The sequence below is a fragment of the Lutra lutra genome, chromosome 13 (assembly GCF_902655055.1).
Source record: "Lutra lutra chromosome 13, mLutLut1.2, whole genome shotgun sequence".
Lineage (NCBI taxonomy): Eukaryota > Metazoa > Chordata > Mammalia > Carnivora > Mustelidae > Lutra > Lutra lutra.
The window spans coordinates 86,830,473-86,851,151 of record NC_062290.1 but is presented as its reverse complement, the minus strand read 5'-3'; the positions used below and the strand labels follow the sequence as shown (position 1 = coordinate 86,851,151).

Sequence of the window (20,679 nt, the reverse complement as noted above, 5' to 3'; positions counted from 1 at the left end):
GAGTCAAGTTTCCTGCTCCATGCTGCTCCAGTCTGCTTCTGCCCCTCCCTCCGCTCATGCGCTTACAGGCACGCTCTCTCTCTCACTCAAATAAATAAATTAAAAATAATAAAATGGGGGCGCCTCGGTGGCTCAGTGGGTTAAAGTCTCTGCCTTCGGCTCAGGTCATGATTCCAGGTCCTGGGATCGAGCCCCGCATCGGGCTTTCTGCTCAGCAGGGAGCCTGCTTCCCCCTCTCTCTCTCTGCCTGCCTCTCTGCCTACTTGTGATCTCTGTCAAATAAATAAATAAAATCTTTAAAAAAAATAATAAAATGTACATATCCTTGGATCAATCTGCACACACCCAGACATATATGTACTTAATACTGTATTGCTTTTCAAAGACCAAATGAAAAAAAATTAAATTTTTGTCTGTAGGGCAGTGGCTAACAAATTACTATACAGTGGCATAACAGTATAGTAAATGTAAAGAGAATGAGCTTGATATACAACATGGGTCTTGACATGGAAAGATTTCATACAAATATTGTTAAGGAAAAGAAAAAAAAACAAGGAACATTATGTATATATAGATATGTATAAATACTAATGATAATATGCAAACAGCTATAGAGCTTAGGACAATGAAAGTTACCATTTTAATCACTTTATGAACATTAGCCCACTTAATTCTCACACAATTCTATGAGAGAAGTTGTTATTCTTCTTCACTTTAGAGACAAGGAAACTGAGGCACTAGGAGGTAAGTACTTGACCAAGGTCACACAGCTAATAAGTGGCAGAACCAAGATTTTTTTAAAAAAAAAGATTTTATTTATTTGAGACAGAGAGAGAACAAGTGTGCAGGTCGAGGGGGAGGCAGAGGGAGAAGCAGACTCCCCACTGAGCAGGGTGCCTAACACAGGGATCAATCCCAGGACTCTGGGATCATGACCTGAGCTGAAGGCAGACAATCAACTGAGCCACCCAGGTGCCCCCAGAAGCAAGATTTGAACCCAGGGGGGAGGGTTCCAGAATCTATGCTTTTGAACCCTCTCTCTTTGTATACAGTTGACCATTGAGCAATGCAGGGGGTAGGGGCACTAACATACCCCTCTGTGCAGTGGAGAATCCATGTATAACTTTCAATCCCCCCAAAAACTCAACTATCAATAGTCTACTATTGACTGGAAGCCTTACTGTTTCTAGCATCAATAGCTGATTAATAAATATTCTGTATGTTACATGTATCATATAGTGTATTCTTACAATAAAGGAAGCCAGAGAAAAGAAAAAGTAGGTAAGAAAATCACAAGCAAGAGAAAATATATTTACAGTATTGTACTGTATTTGTTGAAAAAATCCACATATATGTGGACCTGCACAGTTTAAAACCATGTTGTTCGAAGATCAACTGTATTTGCAAATTCACAGAAAAGGGATTGGAAAGATAGAGACCAAACTATTAACAATTTACCTGCTATTAAAACAAAGCAATACCTTACAAACAACTAACTAATTAATTAATAGAACTGGTTGCTAGAATCCCTGGATGTCTGCCCATTTCAAGAATCATAACAGATACTGCCTTCTACTCTCATCTCCCCTATTTGGAGACATTTCATGGGCTCTTCCTCCTCTCCAGTGATCCTCAATCTTTCAATAACATAGCTCACCACCCACAATTCTCAACTCCACCTTCACCTTCTCTTCCAAATATGCACCATCCCTCAAGCAACCAGTCTCTTAATACTGTAAGTGGGGACCATAAAAATCGAGAAAGGTAGCCCTGAATCATTTTAAGTCTTGAAGATATTAAGGAGTAACTGACAAGTATTTTACAAGCATGTAGTAGCATATTTCTTGCCTATAAATATCATAAGGTTGAAACATAAACATTTTAGAAAGATTTCTGACAGACATAGAAACAAACAGATTCTCTGGTTAAGCTGAATTAACATAAAATTAAAACAAGCCAGGACTTCCACTTCCGGGAATATGGGAGGATATACTTTTCCCTACTCCTCCTGTGAAGTACAACTAAAAACCCTAGACATATGAAACAAACATAAGTGAACCCTGAAAGGTGAGAGAAGAAGGCAGAGAGCTATGGACCTCAGGACCCAAGGAATGACATGGTGGTGATGAGTTCCGTGGATTTCTTTTAGTTTTAGAGCTAAAGAAGCCAGCAACCCAGAAACAGCAACAGACACAGACCAAAAAAAGCCCCCACAAAAGACTGGTTTTTCCATCATCAGGGCATCCTAGGAAGACAGAAATTTTTAGACATTAACAGATCTACTCCTGATAAACACCATATAAAATACTGTGCCCCCACCTACCCATGTGAGCAAAGCCAAAGTAGAGAGCTGAGACTTCCATCCTCACCAGGCTGAAATGGGGGCATCCTAATAGTTCTGCCAAGATGGTGTCAGGGAAGGTCAAGTAGGGAGCCAGGGCTTTCATCCCCACCAGGTGGTAATGAGGCACACCTCCCCACATCCCTCCCTCTTCCCAGTGGGGTGACATTGATGGAGGAACTGATGGATAGACAGGACTTTCATCATGATATCTAACAAGGACAAAACCTATGATGTCAGTAGAAGCCACAAGGGGAGTTTTAATGAGACACTCCTATCAGGGAGGTTTAAGTAGGGGCCTGTAGGGGGCCTGAACTCCCACCTCTGTCCAGCAATCACAAGAAGCCCTACCTCCTTGGATGTCAAAAGACAACAAGCGGGAAAATTGGACTTCTAGTTCTCTCTGCCAGTAAAGAGGTAGTTCTCCCCTATTTGCCTATCAGAACAGTGTCAACAGAAGACAGCTAAAACAGAAGATTTAAATAAGATCCAGAATCTCACAACATAAACCCCAAATTCCCAAGTTTAAATTGAAACTCACTCATCAAAGAAAATCACCAAGAAACAGAAAGATCTCAAACTAAATAAAAAGGAATAATCAACAGATGCCAAAATCGGGATAATGGATATATCAGAATTATCTTAAAAAGGAAAAAGAACAGTTTTAAAACAGCCATCATGAAAATGCATCACAGAGCAATCACAAACATGCTTAAAGCAAATTTAAAAACAGAAAGTCTCAGCAAAGAAACAGAAAGTCTCCACAAAGAAATAGAAAACACAAAGAACCAAACTGAAATTTTAGAACTGAAAATACAGTAACTGAAATAAACTTAATGGATGGGCTCAATAGCAGCATGGAAGAGAGAGAAGAAAGAATCAGTGAACTGGGAGACGGACCAGAAATTACCCAAAATGAACCACCGAGAGAAAACAGACTTCATAAAACAGGAACAGAGCCTCAGGGACCTGTGGGACTATAACAAAAGATCTAACATTCCTGTCATCAGAGTTCTAGGGCAGGAGAAAGAGGGTGAAGTTGAAAAAGTACCTGAAGAAATAATGGCTTAAAAACTTTCTAAATTTAGCAACAGGCACAAAGCTACAGAGTCAAGAAGGTAAGGAAGGTCCAAACAGGATATATAAAAAAAAAAAAAGTCCCCCCCAAGACTCATCATAGTCAAACTTCTGAAAAATGAGGATAAAGAACATTTTTTGAACAAGTGAGAAAGAAACTATTCTTTACTTATAAGGGAAGAACAATCCGAATGATGGCAGATCTCTCATTAGAAATCACAGAAGCCAGGAGGAAATGGCATGCCATTTTTCAAGTGCTAAAAGAACTGTCAACCCAGAATCCTATATCCAGTGAAATATCCTTCAGGAATGAACAAGAAATAAAGACATTCTCAGATAAAGGAAAACTAAGAGAATTTGTCACAAGCAGACATACACTAAAAGAATGGCTAAAGGAAGTTCTATAAACAGAAAAGAAATGATAAAAGCAGGAACTCTGAAACATCAGGAAGGGAGAAAAACACATGGTAAGCAAAAATACAGGTTAATTGACTCTTGAACTTTCTAGTTATGTTTGATAGTAGAAGCAAAAATCATAATACTGATAAGATTGTAAATGTATGCAGAGGAGATATTTAAGGCAATTTATTATCAATGTGGGAGAGTAAAGGAACATAAAAGAGAGTGAGGGTTCTACACTTCACTTAAACTAGTAAAATGAGGTTACCATTAGATTGTTATAAGACACACACATACACAATGTAATGCCTAGAGATACCACTAAAAAGCCATTAAAAATACACTCAAAAACACTTATATAAACCAAAATGAAATTCTAACAAATGTTCAAGTAACCCATAGGAAGGTGGGAGAAAAATCACAGAAACAAACAAAACAAAAGCCAGAAAATAAATAAAATGGCACATTTAAGCCCGAACATATCAATAATTACATTAAATATAAGTAGTCTAATTATATCAATTAAAAGACAGAGAATGGCAGAGTAGATTTAAAGTCATGATCTAACTATATCTGTCTACGAGAAACTTCTTTCAAATATAATGCTACAGGCAGATGCAAAGTAAAAGTATAGGAAAAGTTACATCATAAAAACATTAATTAAGGAACCAGGAGCAGCTATATTAATATCAGGTAAAATAGACTTCAGAGCTAAGAAAATTATCAGACAGAAAGGGATATTATAATGATAGGTCAGTATACAGAAAAGACAGTAATCCTAAATGTGTATGCACCAGACAACAGTGCTATAAAGTATATGTGAAAGTAAAACTGATAGAACTGAAAGAAAAAAAAGACAATTCTAATATAGTTGGAGACTTCATCACCCTTATCTCAAAAATTTATAGAATAACTACACAGAAAATCAATCAGCAAGCATACAGAAGAACACAACAACACTATCAGCCAAGAGGATCTAATGATACTTAAAGAGAATTCCTATCAGTAACAGCAGAATCAGTTTTTTCAAGTAACCATGGAATATATGCCCGAATAGACCATTTCACAGGCTACAAAACAAACCACAACATAGCTAAACTAATTGAAATCATACAGATGTGTTCTCCAATATAATCAAATCAAACTAGAAATCAATAACAGAAAAATTACAGGAAAAAAATCACTAAATGCTTTTAAACTAAATAACACAATTCTAAATAATCCATGGGTAAAAGAAGAAGTTCAAAGGGAAATTGAAAAATACACTGAACAGAATGAAAAATTTTAAAAATATAAATTTGTGGGACATAGCTATAGCATCGAGAGGAGAAATTCATACCATTAAATGTATACATCAGAAATGAAGAAAAGTCTCAAATCAGTAATCTTAGCTCCTTCCTCCAGAATCTAGAAAAAGAGCTAAATAAACCCAAAGTAAGCAAAGGAAGGAAATAATGAAGACAAAACCAGAAATGAGTGAAATTAAACAGAAAAATAGAGAAAAATCAATGAAACAAAGAGCTGGGTTTTTGAAAGATTCATAAAATTGGCAAATTTCTAGGAAGACTAACAAAGGCAAAAAGAGAGAAGACACAAATTACCAATATCAGAAATGGAGAATATTATTACAGACTCTGCAGACTTCAAAAGGATAATAATGGAATCCTATGAACAATTCTACATACGCAAATTTGACAACTTAGGTGAAATGGATCAATTCTTCAAAAAAATCCTACACAATCCCTTCCAGAAAACAGAAGAAGAGAAAACACTTTCCGATTCATTTTATGAATCCAGCATTACCAAACCACATAAAAATGGTATCAGAAAGGGGCGCCTGGGTGGCTCAGTGGGTTAAAAGCCTCTGCCTTAGGCTTAGGTCATGATCCCAAGTACTGGGATTGAGCCCCATACCGGGCTCTCTGCTTGGCAGGGAGCCTGCTTCCTCCTCTCTCTCTGCCTGCCTCTCTGCTTACTTGTGATCTCTGTCTGTCAAATAAATAAATTTTTAAAAATCTTTTAAAAAATGGTATCAAAAAGAAAACTACAGATCAATATCTCTCATGGATACAGATATAAAAATTCTTAACAAAATATTAACAAAGAGAGTTGAGCAATAAATAAAAAGAATTATACACCACAACCAACTGGAATCTATTCACGGTTTCTAAGACTGGTTCATTACTCAAAAAAATCAATCAATGTAGTATACACATTAAGAGGCTAAAGAAAAAAACCACATGATCATGTCAATCAATGCAAAAAAGGCATTTGACAATATTTGACACCCATTCACTATAAAAGTTCTCAGAAAAAACAGGAATAGAAAGCAACTTCTTCAACTTGAATAAAGAGCATCTGCAAAGAAACTACAGCTGATATTATACTTAATGGTAAAAGACTGAATGCTTTCCCCCTGTGGTCAGGAATAAGGCAAGATGTCCATTCTCACCACTTCTATGCTACATAGCACTAGAAGCTCCGGCCACTGCAAGAAGGCAAGAAAAGGAAATAAACGACATACAGGTCAGAAAGGATGATGTGATAGTCTACACAGAAAACCCCGAGGAACATACACTGAGTTCAGCAAGGTCTCAAGGTTCAGCAAAGATAAACATACAAAGATCAATTGTATTTCTATATAATAGCAATGGACATGCGGACATCAAAACTAAAAATACAATTCCACTTACAATTACTCAAAATAAAAAATGAAGCACTTAGGCTTAATTATACCTAAACATGTATAGAGCTTGTCTGCTGAAACCTACAAAAGGCTGGTGAAAGTAGTAAAAATACTAAATAAATGGAGAGAATATTATGCTCATGAATTGGGAAACTCAACATAGTAAAGATGTGAATTCTCAAATTGATATACAGATTTAATGTTATGACATTATGATTTATAATAAGAAATATGTATTTGGTCTTCACTCATAGTTCTTGGCTCATAGCTCCCCAAATCCTTGGAATTTCCTGAGCAATAAGGGCAATGAAAACATCTTTTGTTATAATATTTGGTCTCTTGCCCTCAGTTCCTGAAACTGTTTCAGAGCCATAAAGGTCAAAGAGCTGTCCTATTGTCCATAACAAGCTCCTTTGCACCACAACTGGGTTTGTGTAGTGAGGTGATTTATGAAAAGATCCCAAGGATGGGGGCTGCCAGGGGAACCAACCATGAATAAAGGAGTGGAACTTTCAGTCCCACCCCTTAATTTCTGGGAAGGGGAGAGGAGGTGGAAGTTGAACCAATCAACAATGGCCAGTGATTTAATCAATCATGCCTCTGTAATAAAGCCACCACAAAACCCCAAAAGGATGGAAAGGATGCGGTTTGGAGAGCTTACAAGTTGGCAAGCACATGGAGATGTGGGGAGAGTGGTATACTGGAAGAAAGAGCATAAAAGCTCCATGCCCTTCCCTCACATCCCAGCCTATGCATCTCTTCCATCTGGGTGTTCCTGGGTTATATCCTTTTATAATAAACCAGTGATCTAGGAAGTAAAATGTTTCTCTGGGCTCTATGAGCAACTCTAGCAAATTAGTGGAACCCAAGGAAGGGGTAGTTGGAACCTGAGATCTATAACTGGTAGGTCAGAAGCACAGGTGATAGCCCGGCCTTGTGACCATCATCTGAAGTGGGGAGAGGGTAGTCTTGTGGGACTGAGCCTTTAGCCTGTGGAATCTGATGCTGTCTCCAGGTAGACAGTGCCAGAATTGGTGAACTCTAGGAACCCTAGAGCTGCTGTCTGAGAATTGCTGGTTGTCTGTGTAAGGAACCACCCCCCACAGTGGAGTTGGGTCAGAAACCCTTTGAAATGTTAGTTCCCATCCAAAATCCATCATGATATTTTTTAGAGATCTGGACAAGATTATTCTAAGATTTCTATGGAAAGACAAAGAACTTGAATAGCTGAAACAATTTTTAAAAAGAATAAAGTGGATGGAATCATTCTAGTCAATTGCGAGACTTACTACAGAGCGGCAGTAATCAGTATTGTGTAGTACTGGCAGAAGGCTAAACACACAGAATGGAACCTAAGAGAGCCACAAAGATATGCCCAACTGATTTTTTTTCTAAAGATTCAAAAGCAATTCAAAAAGGAAAGGTTGCCTTTCCAACAAATGGTACTGGAGCAGTTATTTATTCATAGCAGAAAAGAGAGAGAGAACTCAGACCTAAGTCCATACTTGTGCGAAAGTCAAAATCTATCTATCACAGACTTAAATGTTGAATGTAAACTTAAAAATCTTGTAGAAAAAAAAAATAGGAGAAAATCTTCAGGATTTAGGGCTAAGAGTTCTTAGACCTGACACCAAAAAATGGAAAAACTGGTAAGTTTTGTCAAAATTTAAATTTGTCAAAATTTAAAACTTTTGCTCATATAAAAGGACAAGTACAGACCAGAAGAAAGTATTTCCAAACCACATAACTAATAAAAGATGCACACCTACAGTATACAAGGACACTTAAGACAGTAAAAAACCAAACAATCCAATTAGAAACTGAGTAAGAGGGGTGCCTGGGTGGCTCAGCGGGTTAAGCCTCTGTCTTCGGCTCAGGTCATGATCTCAGGGTCCTGGGATCGAGCCCTACATTGGGCTCTCTGCTCGGCGGGGAGCCTGCTTCTCCCTCTCCCTCTGCCTGCCTCTTTGCCTACTTGTGATCTCTCTCTCTGTCAAATAAATAAATAATCTTTAGAAACTGAGTAAGAGGTGAAGCGACATTTCAGTGAAGACACAGAGATGGCAAATACATGAGGGAAAGGGTGTTCAACGTCATTAGCCACTAGAGTAATACGAATTAAAAACCAAACGACTTGTCACTACATAACTATCAGAATGGCTTAAAAAAAACCCCAAAACTAGTGACAATAATAAATGCTGGAAAGAATGTAGAGAAACTGGATCATTTCTACATTACCAATGGAAATGTAAAATGTTACAGCCACAGAGGAAAAGAATTTGGCATCTTATTTTTTTTAATTAATTAATTTATTTATTTGACACAGAGAGAGAGAGAGAGAGATCACAAGTAGGCAGAGAAGCAGGCGGAGAGAGAGGGAGAAGCAGGCTCCCCGCTGAGCAGAGAGCCCGATGCAGGGCTCAATCCCAGGACCCTGAGATCATGACCTGAGCCAAAAGTAGTGGCTTAACCCACTGAGCCACCTAGATGCCCCCAATTTGGCATTTTCTTAAAAAACAAAACGTGCAGCTACCGTCGGACCGACAGCCTCACTCCTGGACATTCATCCCAGAGGGATGAAAACATGGTCACACAAAAACATGTACACAAGTATTTATAGCAGCTTTATTCAGAATAGCTCCAAACTGGGAACAACCAGGGTGTCCTTCAATAGGCAAAAAGTTAAGCTAATTGGTATCGCGTGGCCATACCAATTAATATTATTCAGCAATAAAGAGAGCAACAGATGAATCTCAAGGGAGTTTTTGAAAAAAGAACAGCAAAAAGCCAATCCCAAAAGGTGACATGCTGTATGGTTCCTGTATATAGCATTCCCAAAATGAGAGAGTTACAGAAATGGAGAACAAAGTAGTGCTCGTCTGCGGTTAAGGAAGACGTCAGTTAACTCCTAGAGAGAGCAGACAGGCTGCCTGTGAGCACATGTTTATACACAAACCAACCAGTCCTGAGTCTGAGTCTGTATCCATCCCCGTCTACCTCCTTTTATCAGGCTCCTTCCACGGTCCCCCCATCCTACAGTCCCCAAGGGCCAGATTGTCGGACTAGAAACGATCCCTGACAGCCCAGCCCCTGCTGGAGTTATTCCAACTAGACTGTCCTAAGTCTGCTGACCTGACCTGCCTGGCCTCTGCCACAGAAACCACAAGAAAGTCTCCAGCTCATGCTTCCCCTTATTCCCTCTGCGTCGTGCCCAATGCTGGTGTCTCCCCGTCTCCCTGTATGGTGCGGCAGTGTGTCCTCTCCTCCTGGAGCTGGGAGTAAAAAACTCCCTTTTCGATGGCACTTGTCTCCTAATCTGCAGGTCTCAACAGACCTTAATAAAAATAAAATCTCAGGTACGTTTTAAAAGCAAAATGTTCTGTATCTTGACTATATCGGTGTCAATATCCTGATTGTTGACGTTTTCCTAGAATTTGCAAGATGTTACTACCGGGAGAACATGAGTACACGTGAGATCTTTCCATATTACTTCTTACAACTGCATGTGCATCTACAGTCATCTCCAAATAAAAAGTTGAACTGAAAAAGAGAAAAGAAAAATTACAGCAGCCCCTCCCTCATCTTTTCCACTAACCCAGCTCACTGAGGCTTGTCAGAAGCCTTTCAAAGCAGTGAAGAGGAAGTCTGGCAAACCGGAGGAAGCTCTAGAACACCGCACTGTTTCTCAAATCCTCCCCACCTTCAAGACGAACCAACTAGCGAGCAAGTCATTACTAAGAAGGAAGTCTTTGGGTCAGAACCAAAGGGCAGAGTTGGGGAGACCGAAGCCTAGAAGGAGCGACGGAGGCCGTTCTCCCTGAGAGATGTACCCTAACAGCAGGCCAGGCCTGCCTCTCACACACCCCCTGGGGCAGAGGCTGGGGCTCTGCGGGGCACAGGCAAACGTGCAGGGAGAGGCCAGCGTGACCCCAAGTCTGCTAATCCAGGCCACGGGAAACAACAGCCCAAGAGCTGGTCACAAGACCGCTATCTGTGTTTTCAGTAATTCACAGTTTAATGTATTTTCTAACAAAACAAAAGGGAGGAACACCTGGTGCTTTTTCTCAAAACAAGCTCTGGTTCTGAAAATAAACCAGCATGGGGTGGGTCTCTGCCTGTGGTGGTTTCCGCTCTAGACAAGTGGAGCGGCGAGGCGGGGACCGGAGGCAGCAGGGGGACGCCACTGCCCCTTGCTTCTGCTTTTGCTCCATGGAGCCAGAGCTCTGGGAGGCCACGGGCTCTGGCTGTCCTCTGGCCACGAGGACCCTGGAGCTGTCTGGGTGGGCACGTGACAGCTGGGACCAGACTGGACATATGATTCCGTCCCACGTTTGCCACTTGAGGCCTGCCGTATGTTTTTAATAAGATACTTTTACCATCTTCATGGGCTTTGTGTTTGACTTTTCAAGAATTTCTTGAGTGCTATATAGAAACATCGGCTTGCTGGAAGCTGTTTCAGCATTTAGCAGATTACTGTTTTCTTTCACTAGTTTGCTAAGGAGGGCCTCATTTGCAGGCTTAGGACTTTAAACTCACCCCTCTGTGGGCCCCCCGGACACCGCCCACTGGCCCGGAGGGGAGCTGGTTTCCCCGAGTTCCCCCAGTGTCCCTCATGTTTGACAGTTTAAGCATCTGAAACTTCTAATTATTTAGAAAATCCCGAATACATTTAGGGCATATATAAATTATTCACATCCAAGGGTTTTTAAGAAAGGTTTTGTTGTCTAATTAGTCTCAGAGAAAAGCAGCAGAGTCGAGAGAAAGGAGACAAGGAAGTGCAGACTTGAAGGCAGGACTGGCCAGTGTCTGCCCACGAGGCCTGCTCGCTGGTCACAGCCCGTGACCAAGGCCGGCTCCCCTGCACCAGCAGCGAGCAGAAACCACGCAAGCCTCACTTCCTGGCTCTTCTCTGGGAGGATCTAGATGCCAAGTCCTCGGCCCCTCATGGGTCTGCCTTCCCCGCATAGCCCTCCGTCACTCTGGAGCAGCTACACGTGCTCCACACTCTCCTGTCTTTACACAGAGGAAGAAAGACTTCTGACCCCACGTCACCCTCCAGCTGCCGCCTCCTTCTCCCTCCCTTCCTTTGAGCATCTCTCCCGCTTCAGGTGGGCTCTTCTGGTCCACTCCTGTCTTGCTTCTGAGGCCACTGCCGAGTCTGTAACCACCTCCTTGGTATTAACTCAACAGAAACCTTTCCGCTTCATTTTACTTAACCTTTAAGCAACTGTGAATGTTAACAACCACCCTTTCTCCTAGAAAGACTCATTTTCCTTCAGTTTCTTACTAATTTTCACCTACTTCTCTGGACAGTCAGCCCTGGTCCCCTCTTTAGGGCTCCCTTCACACCCAGTACTCAGTGACACTCCAGGGACCACCTCCCAGGAACACCTCAGTTACACTGTGGTTTCTCCCGACCTTCAGCCCTGGGGGCCCTCAGCATCGCCACCTGGACATCACACAAACACCTCAGTGTGCCTCAAACTGAGCCATTCGCCCTTTTCTACCCACAACCCACCTGGCTGTCCATGCTCCCCTTTCAGCTAAAGGGCATCAGAGCCCACTGGCTGCCCAGGAAGATGCTCTGTATCATCGGGGCTCTTCCTTTCCCCACCTCTGCGCCCACCTCCCAACACTCAATCTGTCTCTTCCTGTGAAAGAGTATGTATTTGGATGCCCATGTTCTTCAGATCCACGTACGTCCTGTCTCCGTGGTGACTGGTCAGGCCACTACTCTCACACCTGGCGCTAGCATGGAGCCTCCAAATCCAGGTCTTACCACCCCCCCACCGCCCCAGTACCCATATCTTCCAATTATTCCCCTCATTGCACACACCAAGTGAACTTCTGGAAACACACATCTAAAAATCTCTTCTTCTTGAAGTCCTCTGACCACCTCCATCGTCCTCAGAATAACAGGCAATACCTTTGTGCTGGGATCCGGCCTCATCCGCCCTCCCAGCCTCACCTCTGACCTCACCTCCGACCTTCCACCTGGTGGAACCCAACCTCCCCAGACCTCCGATTCCCAGGGCCTCACACAATAGCAGCTGCTTGACAAATATTTGTGAAACCAATGCATGAATAAAGACGTGAATGAGTGATGTCAGGACCAATTTCACTAAGGAGCTACTCAAATGGGGTTTGGAAGGAGAGGTGAAATTTTACTCCAAAAGTGGGGAGGGAGGTCCAGGAATTCTGGAATTCTGGAAAAAGTAGACTCAGAGGCACAATGATACAAAGATTCTGCTTATTCTGAACATGAGAAAGTGAGAAGTTCAGTGAGGCCAGAGAAGCTAGTAGAAGGAAGTGAGACAGGAAGATAGACGGAAACCATGTGTACCAAATGAAGGAGTCTGGATATTTGTCCTACACGGTCTCTGCTTCTCAGGGATGACAGATCTTTTGTTGGCCAGCACCACAACAAGCGTGCATGCTATCATTGGGCCCTCGCTCCTGGAAGTGTCCCTTACTGGGAGAAGTCCCAGGATGACAGGAAGTTGGGCACAAAGCCTGGGGGAGGGGGAGACTCTTGTCAATTCATCTGCTGCTCCCCACCCCATTCCTTTCACTCACTTTCACTTTAGTGATAATAGAAACTGACAGAATGTCACCTTTCTTGAAGGTAATCAGTAATGTTTATCAAATTAAAATGTGAATACCCTGACCCAGTAATTCCAACCTATAGAATTATTCTTTGGACCTAGTAGGACATGCCAGGATACATGTGCAAGGACCTTGTTTATCGTATTAAAAACAAAAACTGGAAACAAACTAAGTGTCCTTCAAGTGGGACTATTAGCCAAATTTTGGCACAGCCAGATAATACAATATTTGTTATTAAAAGGTGAGATAGATCTGTATGGATTAATATAGAGTTCCCTATGCTCACAATATATTTTAAAAGCTAGGAGAGTATGAATAGTACCATTCCATTTATATTTATATATATATAATATATATATATTTTTAAAAGCCCATAGACATACACACACATCCCCAGAGACTTCTGGAAATTTAAATCAGCGGAGGCCGAAAACAACAGAAAAAGCTAGCACAGCCCTTCCTGAGGTAGACCTAGAGATTATTTAAGAATGACTTGATTTAGACCAGTGGTTCTCAAAGTGTGGCCCCTGGACCAGCAGCACCAACACCACCTGGGAACTGCTTAGAACGAAATTCTCAGGTCCCACCCCAGACCAACTGCAGCAGGAATTCAGCATCTGGGGTCCTCCAGGAGACTGAGACGCACAAAAGCTTGAGAATACCCCCACTTGGACATCTGAAAGTAGTCACTGAGCTAATGGATCATTTGTCACTTAGGGGTGACTGTGCCATAAAGACTCCAGTGTCTAGGGTAAGGTTTCTCTGGAAGAGAATGGAGGAAGTCTGAGATTGGAGAGAGGAAAAAGGAAATATCTCCGAGACTGGGATTCAACTCTAGACATCGTTCTGGAGTAGGCAGAATGAAGGCACAGTCTGGGCAAGTAGGGGGGTCAAAGGACAATGGGCCTCAGTAGCACATTCTCATAGTTGCTGAGTTTTACTTTCTCATTCCCCTCATCCTCAGAGCTCCAGAAAAGTCTCCTGGAAAGTGACTCTGTGGGATACCATGGCAGGTCCCAGAAGAAGGGAGTAGAAGGGAAAGCAGTGTCCATCCCCACTCAGGCCAGAAAGGTGGGAGCAGCCACTGCACGGTTAGCAGGGAGCTGTACTCAGAGCCAAGGACAGCCTCACAGATGTCACCAATAAAAATGGCGCAGTGAGGTGGCCAGGGAGAGAGCCAGAGTCGAAGAACCCTGAACATGCTTGAGCCGGTGCCCTGGGAGAGGCTCAGAAAATGCTGGAGGACAGATACTTGGCAGGTGCAGGGAAGAAAGGGAGGGAATTCTAGAACTAAGTAGGAGTGAGTCTATGTTGTCGTAACCTGGAATTTAGCAAGAAAGGTAGACAGGTCTGGAAAGTGGGATCTGACAGAAACAATGTCTGTTAGGACTTCCCTTCCAAGAACGTATCACAATTTTATTTTACATTTATTTGTGTGATCATTTAATTCTCTTCCTTTCCCTCTGAACTGTAAGCCTCATGAGGCTGGACACTGGATGTTTTCACTCACCACTATGTCCCCAGTTCCTGGCTGGCGCGTAGTATTTACTCACAAAACAGGTTGGATAAATAAACAATTTAAGTTAAAATGCTCTAAAACATTCGATTATTCTTTCTTTGTGTTGTTGACTTTTTGTTTTGTTAGTTTTTGCCCAAACAGCATATTGTCATATGAAAGTATATGACCAAAAAGCATATTATCAAAGGAGGCTATTTCTGTTACAGAGAGAGTTGCGTTATGAATACGGTGTAGAGGCTTTAGTCTCTGAGTTGTAAGCACTTGTTTAGAAAGCAAACGGCTATAAAAGTTAGGATGTATTAAGATGTATTTCACCAAAAATACATAAAAATACACCCACACTGGCCGTCAGTAATGGCCGGCCTGATGAAGTCAAAGATTAATTCTGCCCCAAAGAGTTTTAGCATGAAGTGCTTCCAGGGCATTATGATTTGCTGAAAACTGACCGTCCGCATATGACAAAGCAGCAGGTACTACCTTTGGCAACTGCCAGGCACCCACAATGCAGAGTCAGTGCGCGGGTACGGTGATGTCACAAGGACACGCGTGACCCACCTGCCTTCTGATGACAAGGAGGATCATCACCAGTCACTCTGAGATCTGAGAGTGTGGCAGTGGAACAGAAAGGGCAGGCTATTTCACAGAGGACTGCAGAAATATGGACAATAGATTGAGAAGTTTAGCAAATAATGCCCAGCCCCTTACCCTAAGACGCTTCCCCTGACCTGGAGGGAAAAGTTACAAAATTAAATTTTTATAAACACACACGTGGCATCTTTGGCTTCAAAGAAGCCACAAGGCATGCGGCCGTGCCACCCAGGGTCAGCAGTCCATCTGTGCCAAGCTCTCGGGGCTGCGTGGTCACAGTACGGACCACACTCTGAGCACAGGAGGGATTAATCCTGACGCAGATGTGACCGGCGGAGGGGGGGTCTCACCACAATCCCGGGCAGGCTCCCTTGGGCCCTGCAGTTGGGTCTAAGTGTCTCGGAAGCCCGCTACCATAAAATGCCTTACATTTCGGTTTGGAGGTTGACGTTCTACGAAACTCTCGATAAAAGGAATAGGAAGTGACTCTCTTCCCCCCGCCCCCTGCCCATTCCCCTTGAACTCAGGGTCAGACCTCTAGGGAACCAGATCCTATCTAAGAACAACCCAGCGGTCAGTACGAAGAGACGTCTCCCACCCCTCTCCCTGAAAGGGCTTTCAGAGCGAGCTCGGACACTCTCCATCTCTGCGTGAGGGGGCTGGGTAATTGCCGGGCTGACCCTCGGGAGCCTCTTGCCCTGCTCACCTTCCACTATAATGCGTGGTACAGCATAATCATGAAATGTGCTTATTAATTTTACTCATTTGACACTGCGCTCTTCTGCCCTGAGCTAGATGTTAGGAGAAAATGATAGGGATAGATTCTGCTCCTGTCAGACTTACCAAGACTTTCAGAAAACCAGACTATCAAAGGCCATCTGCCACCCACTAGCCAAGCTTTCAGGATGACCTCAAAGGTACAAGCAGGATGTTAAAGACACAGATCAACAAAGGAGAACAGCAAGAAGACGTGGAGACCTGTGCCCTGGGCGTGAGCCCCCCGCACGAACCCTCCCTGGAGAGCAACCCCTAAACCAGTCCTCCCGGAGATCGCGGGCACTGGGCCCCTGCCCTGATTCATGACTGGCTGCTTCATATCTAATTCATCAAAAGACACTTTGGCTTCTCAAATCAGGAACATTTTTATTAGCTTCCCCAAGAGTTTCATGGCACAAAGCCATATCTAATGATTCTATTTTATGGCAAGTTATACATTCAAACAGTGCTTTGAAGTCAGACAGCAGGTAAGACTCAAATCTTTGTCAAAAAAGATTCCCTTGTCCTTTCACTTTTAAAATGTTTATAAGCTTTCAAACAGTTGGGAAAGTGATGTGGAGCATTTTAACAGGCTTCTCCTTCCCTGCACAGGACCCGACGCAGGCTGAGCCAATGGGTACCAAAGAGTTCTCAATGGGGCTTGCTTTTGCCCCTCTGTCCCCTCCGCCTTGGGACATCTGGCAACGTCTGCCCACATTTTGGGTTGTCACGGTTGGGGGAGGGGAGGTTAATGCTACTAGGGTCTAGTAGGTAGAGGCCAGGGATGCTGCTAAGCGTTCTACGTGTGTGGCACAGGACAGCCCCCAACACAGGATTATCTGATTATCTGGCCCAAAATGTCACGAGTGTCAACATTGAGTAACCAGGCCTTAGGGCTTCTTCTGGAGCAGGCGCTGGATCCCTCCCACCCCTGGGACATCAGATGCTAATCTAGTCACGGTGGCAGGTTTTCAGTGCTGGCTAATGAGCCTCGTATTCTTTTAATTCTTACACATTCTTGATGCGCATTTTCAACAAACAAGAATAAAACGCTGTCTCAAACAAAATGAGGACAGTGAAAATAAGACCAGCTTAGAATCTCAGGACATGGGACCACAGTCACTGCTAACACAACCCTCCTAATGTTACGCTGCACCTTTGACCCAAATCCCAATTTATCTATTGAAACAACAAAATAACAATTCCAGCCGTCAGCGCTACGGAACAGGACCACAGACGTCTGCTGAAGAGCAAAGCCAGTGCTCTGCTAACCTGTGCAGGTGTGATCAGTCAGAGCGGCAGACCTAGAAGGGGGCCGGTCCTGATTCACCACTCCCAAGGACTGGGCCTCCATCACTTCGCCTGTCAGAACTTGGATTCTCTTAATCAGTAAAGTGGAGATAAAGCTACTTGTCCACCTACCCTTCCAGGGAACCATGAGAGCCAAATGAGTTCACAGGTAGGAAACTGCTCTGCAAACCGTAAAGAGCTATAGAAATGTATGGCGACACACCAGTGACACTTACACACGCAGGAAAACCTATGCCAAGGATCTTTCAGACTTTTGGATCCTGTTCACGAAATCTCACAACTAGAAGTGATTTTAGAAATCAACAGAGCCGGGACGCCTGGGTGGCTCAGTTGGTTAAGCGGCTGCCTTCGGCTCAGGTCATGATCCCGGGATCCTGGGATCGAGCCCCATGTCGGGCTCCTTGCTCCGCAGGGAGCCTGCTTCTCCCTCTGCCTCTGCCTGACACTCTGTCTGCCTGTGCTCCCATGTGCTCTCTCTCTCTCTCTCTCTCTGACAAATAAATAAATAAAATCTTAAAAAAAAAAAAGAAATCAACAGAGCCGTTTAGATTTACAGAAGGTGAAAACGGCCATCACAGAGGTCAAGGCCAGGTAATAGCCCAGGTGGACCCAGTCCTCTGACTCCCAACCCAGGACACTCCCCACACCTTCCCACTGGTGACGCTTTCCCTCCCTGTTCAAGTTCCCGGAGGGAAGGAGCACATTTACACACAAGGCTTGGGGGGTTCCTGAGCACAGGGGATAAACATTGGTTGAATCAGTGGATCTGGACTTACTACATCATAGCCGGTTGGGGCTCGGTTCCGAGAAGCCACCACCCCCACTCCTGTGATGGGATCCATCGACGTCTCTGGCAAAGCTTCTGAAAGGTCTTTGACTTCAGGCATGGTGGATTGGTCCTGGTTCCGAAAAGAAGAAAGACAGCACAAAATTCAAACTGACCATTTAAAGTGAACGATACAAAGTCTCAAACACATAGAACCAGAATCTTGGGGCAAATATCCTGAGCTTAGGTCCATGTACCTGAACTGGCTAAAGGAGCCCTGAGCTTTCCTGACCCTTTCCTCAGATCAAGAGCTCAAGTCGTCTCTGACCCCTCCTCTGTCATGTTGGCTCTGAACACTGGGCTAACGTAGTTAATGGGGGCCTGTCCCTGCTCAGAGAGGTAACTTGGACTCAAACCCCGAAGTAAACCATTCTTAACTCTCTCAACAAGCTGCCTGACTTCTGAATAGATACCCGTAGCTTCTGGGGAAAAAGCAGACACAGCTGAACTAACACAACTGTACATTTCTCTCCCTTACAATATCTCTTGCGGAGGTGCAGACTTCCAAATCCATACCCTCTCGCACAACCAAGCATGGACTGTTCAGTAGGCAGAGCTTTGCAAACACGTGGAAGACAGTGTTCTGGGAATGGAGGCAAAGGAATGGCATTCAAGTCCAGGCTCCATGGCTTACTGGCTGGTGACTTTGAGCAAGCAAGAGGTCATGATACTGACAGTCACAGAGCTGCCGTGAGATCTAAGGGAGTCACATAAACGAAGGGCCTGGAGGAGTCCCTGGACAGAGTAGGCACTCAACAAAAAGCAGATGAGACTGGCAGGTTTGGGGCACACAGGTTCAGCGCAAGTGGCCAGAAATGTGGTAGATGCCATTCCTGGGAGGACTGGCAGTTGCCTTTGTTGCGTTTAATCCCACAGGTCATGTGGGTACTTACTCAAAGCTAAACACTAACAATGACCATAATTCTTGCTGGGCACTTTGGGAGAAAGGGAGGGGAAAGGGAATTATTATTCTGCTGCTGACTGCCTCTTGATGTGACCAGAGGAGACAAGGAGAATATAGAGAACACTGGGTCTGGGCAGCTAGAGTGGCAGTGCACCAGAAAGCAAATAAAAGACATAACACCTTATGTAAATGACTTTTAGTACTTTTAAAAGGACAAGCAGCGAAAAAGGGCAAGTTAAATTCCACCTCCTTCTGCAGCAATTAAATTCCACCGGCTGTAGTTTCTACCAGATCTCTCGAAGCTGGTTACTGCTTCTAAAACAAACCAAACACCCTGCCTAACTAGGCAGGGAGAAGAAATATTCTTAGTTCTCAGCCTAGAATCAGAAAAGGCAGAGGCTCTTAAAAATGACTGCAGCCTTCTAAATGGGAACAATCAGAATGCTATATGCAAGTCACCCTTGTAATCAGTGTCCCCTGAAGCTCACAAAAGGCTCTGGAAACAGACTCGTCAATGTAATTGAGCCAAGCTTCCAATCAAGCCCAGGAAGCCCCTGGCAGCAGCCACACACTCAACTTCTGTTCATGACAAAAGCCAAACTAAGTTATGGTTTACTTAATCCTACTGAAAATGAGCTTCTGGAAGCCCAGGGCAGGGGGTGGGATACCATGCCACACCATGGCATCATTTTCTGTTTTTTCAAATTTCATTTACCAGGCAGGTTTATATAAAGCACCAGGATTGGTGATTCCTGCACAAAGTAGGCAGGAAGTAAGTATTTATTCAATGAATAGGCATGCATGCCCCCCAATAAAGAAGGGTTAGCATTAAATATCTCCATCGGCCCAGTCCAAAGCAAACACTAATCAAAAAGTATCGTCACTTGGAAAATCCCATAGTATTGGTAGCATGAAAATAAGACTGCTGCGATTTGAAAAATGGGTACCTGCTGCTATTGGTTACCAAAACGCTTTGCAATTAACAACTCATTAACAGAATGTACAAATTCTGCCAGTGCTAAAATATCATACTGTGACTTTAACAAAGAACATCCGAGGGGTTTTTTAAATTATTTTTTTAAATTTTTTTATTTTTTTTATTAACATATAACATATTATTAGCCCCCGGGGTACAGGTCTGTGAATCACCAGGTTTACACACTTCACAGCACTCACAATAGCACATACCCTCCCCAATGTCCATAACCCCACCACCCTATTATTATTATTATTATTATTATTAAGATAGTACCGCCTCTACTATGTGAGAGAAAGAGAGAGAAGGCAAGCATGGGAATAAATAAGAACTATTTTATTTGCTGACAGATTCTCGTCCCCAGACCACGACGTCCTCGTGAGGCGCGGGTGACAGCGGCTCTCCCCTCCCGAAGCCGCTGGTCAAGGGCAGTGGAGGCCCTCGCTCCCAGGAACCCCGCCGCTCCCACAATGCACCGGGGAGGCAGCCCAGCCGCAGGTTCCAAGATGGCTGCGGGCTGCCTCCAGCTAAGGCAGACAAAGGAGCCGGCGGCCTGTGTCGATTCGTGCACGGTCCAGCCCAGCCTGCAGTCGGAAGGATGCGACAGCGGAGCATGAGCACAGAGCATCTTGGATGCACGCCTCCTTCTTCCCTTTCCCCCCAGCTGCTGTACCCTGGGGATCAAGGCAG

General features: G+C 43.7%; 1 protein-coding gene across 1 annotated transcript in view; it reads right to left on the bottom strand.

Moving 5' to 3' along the window:
• Nucleotides 1-20,679, bottom strand: part of MVB12B (multivesicular body subunit 12B) — a 183,529-nt gene that overhangs the window by 151,784 nt on the left and 11,066 nt on the right. The window contains exon 2 of the mRNA XM_047701014.1: nt 18,060-18,182. Within this exon, the coding sequence (XP_047556970.1) occupies nt 18,060-18,182 (123 nt within the window). The remainder of the gene's footprint in view (nt 1-18,059; nt 18,183-20,679) is intronic.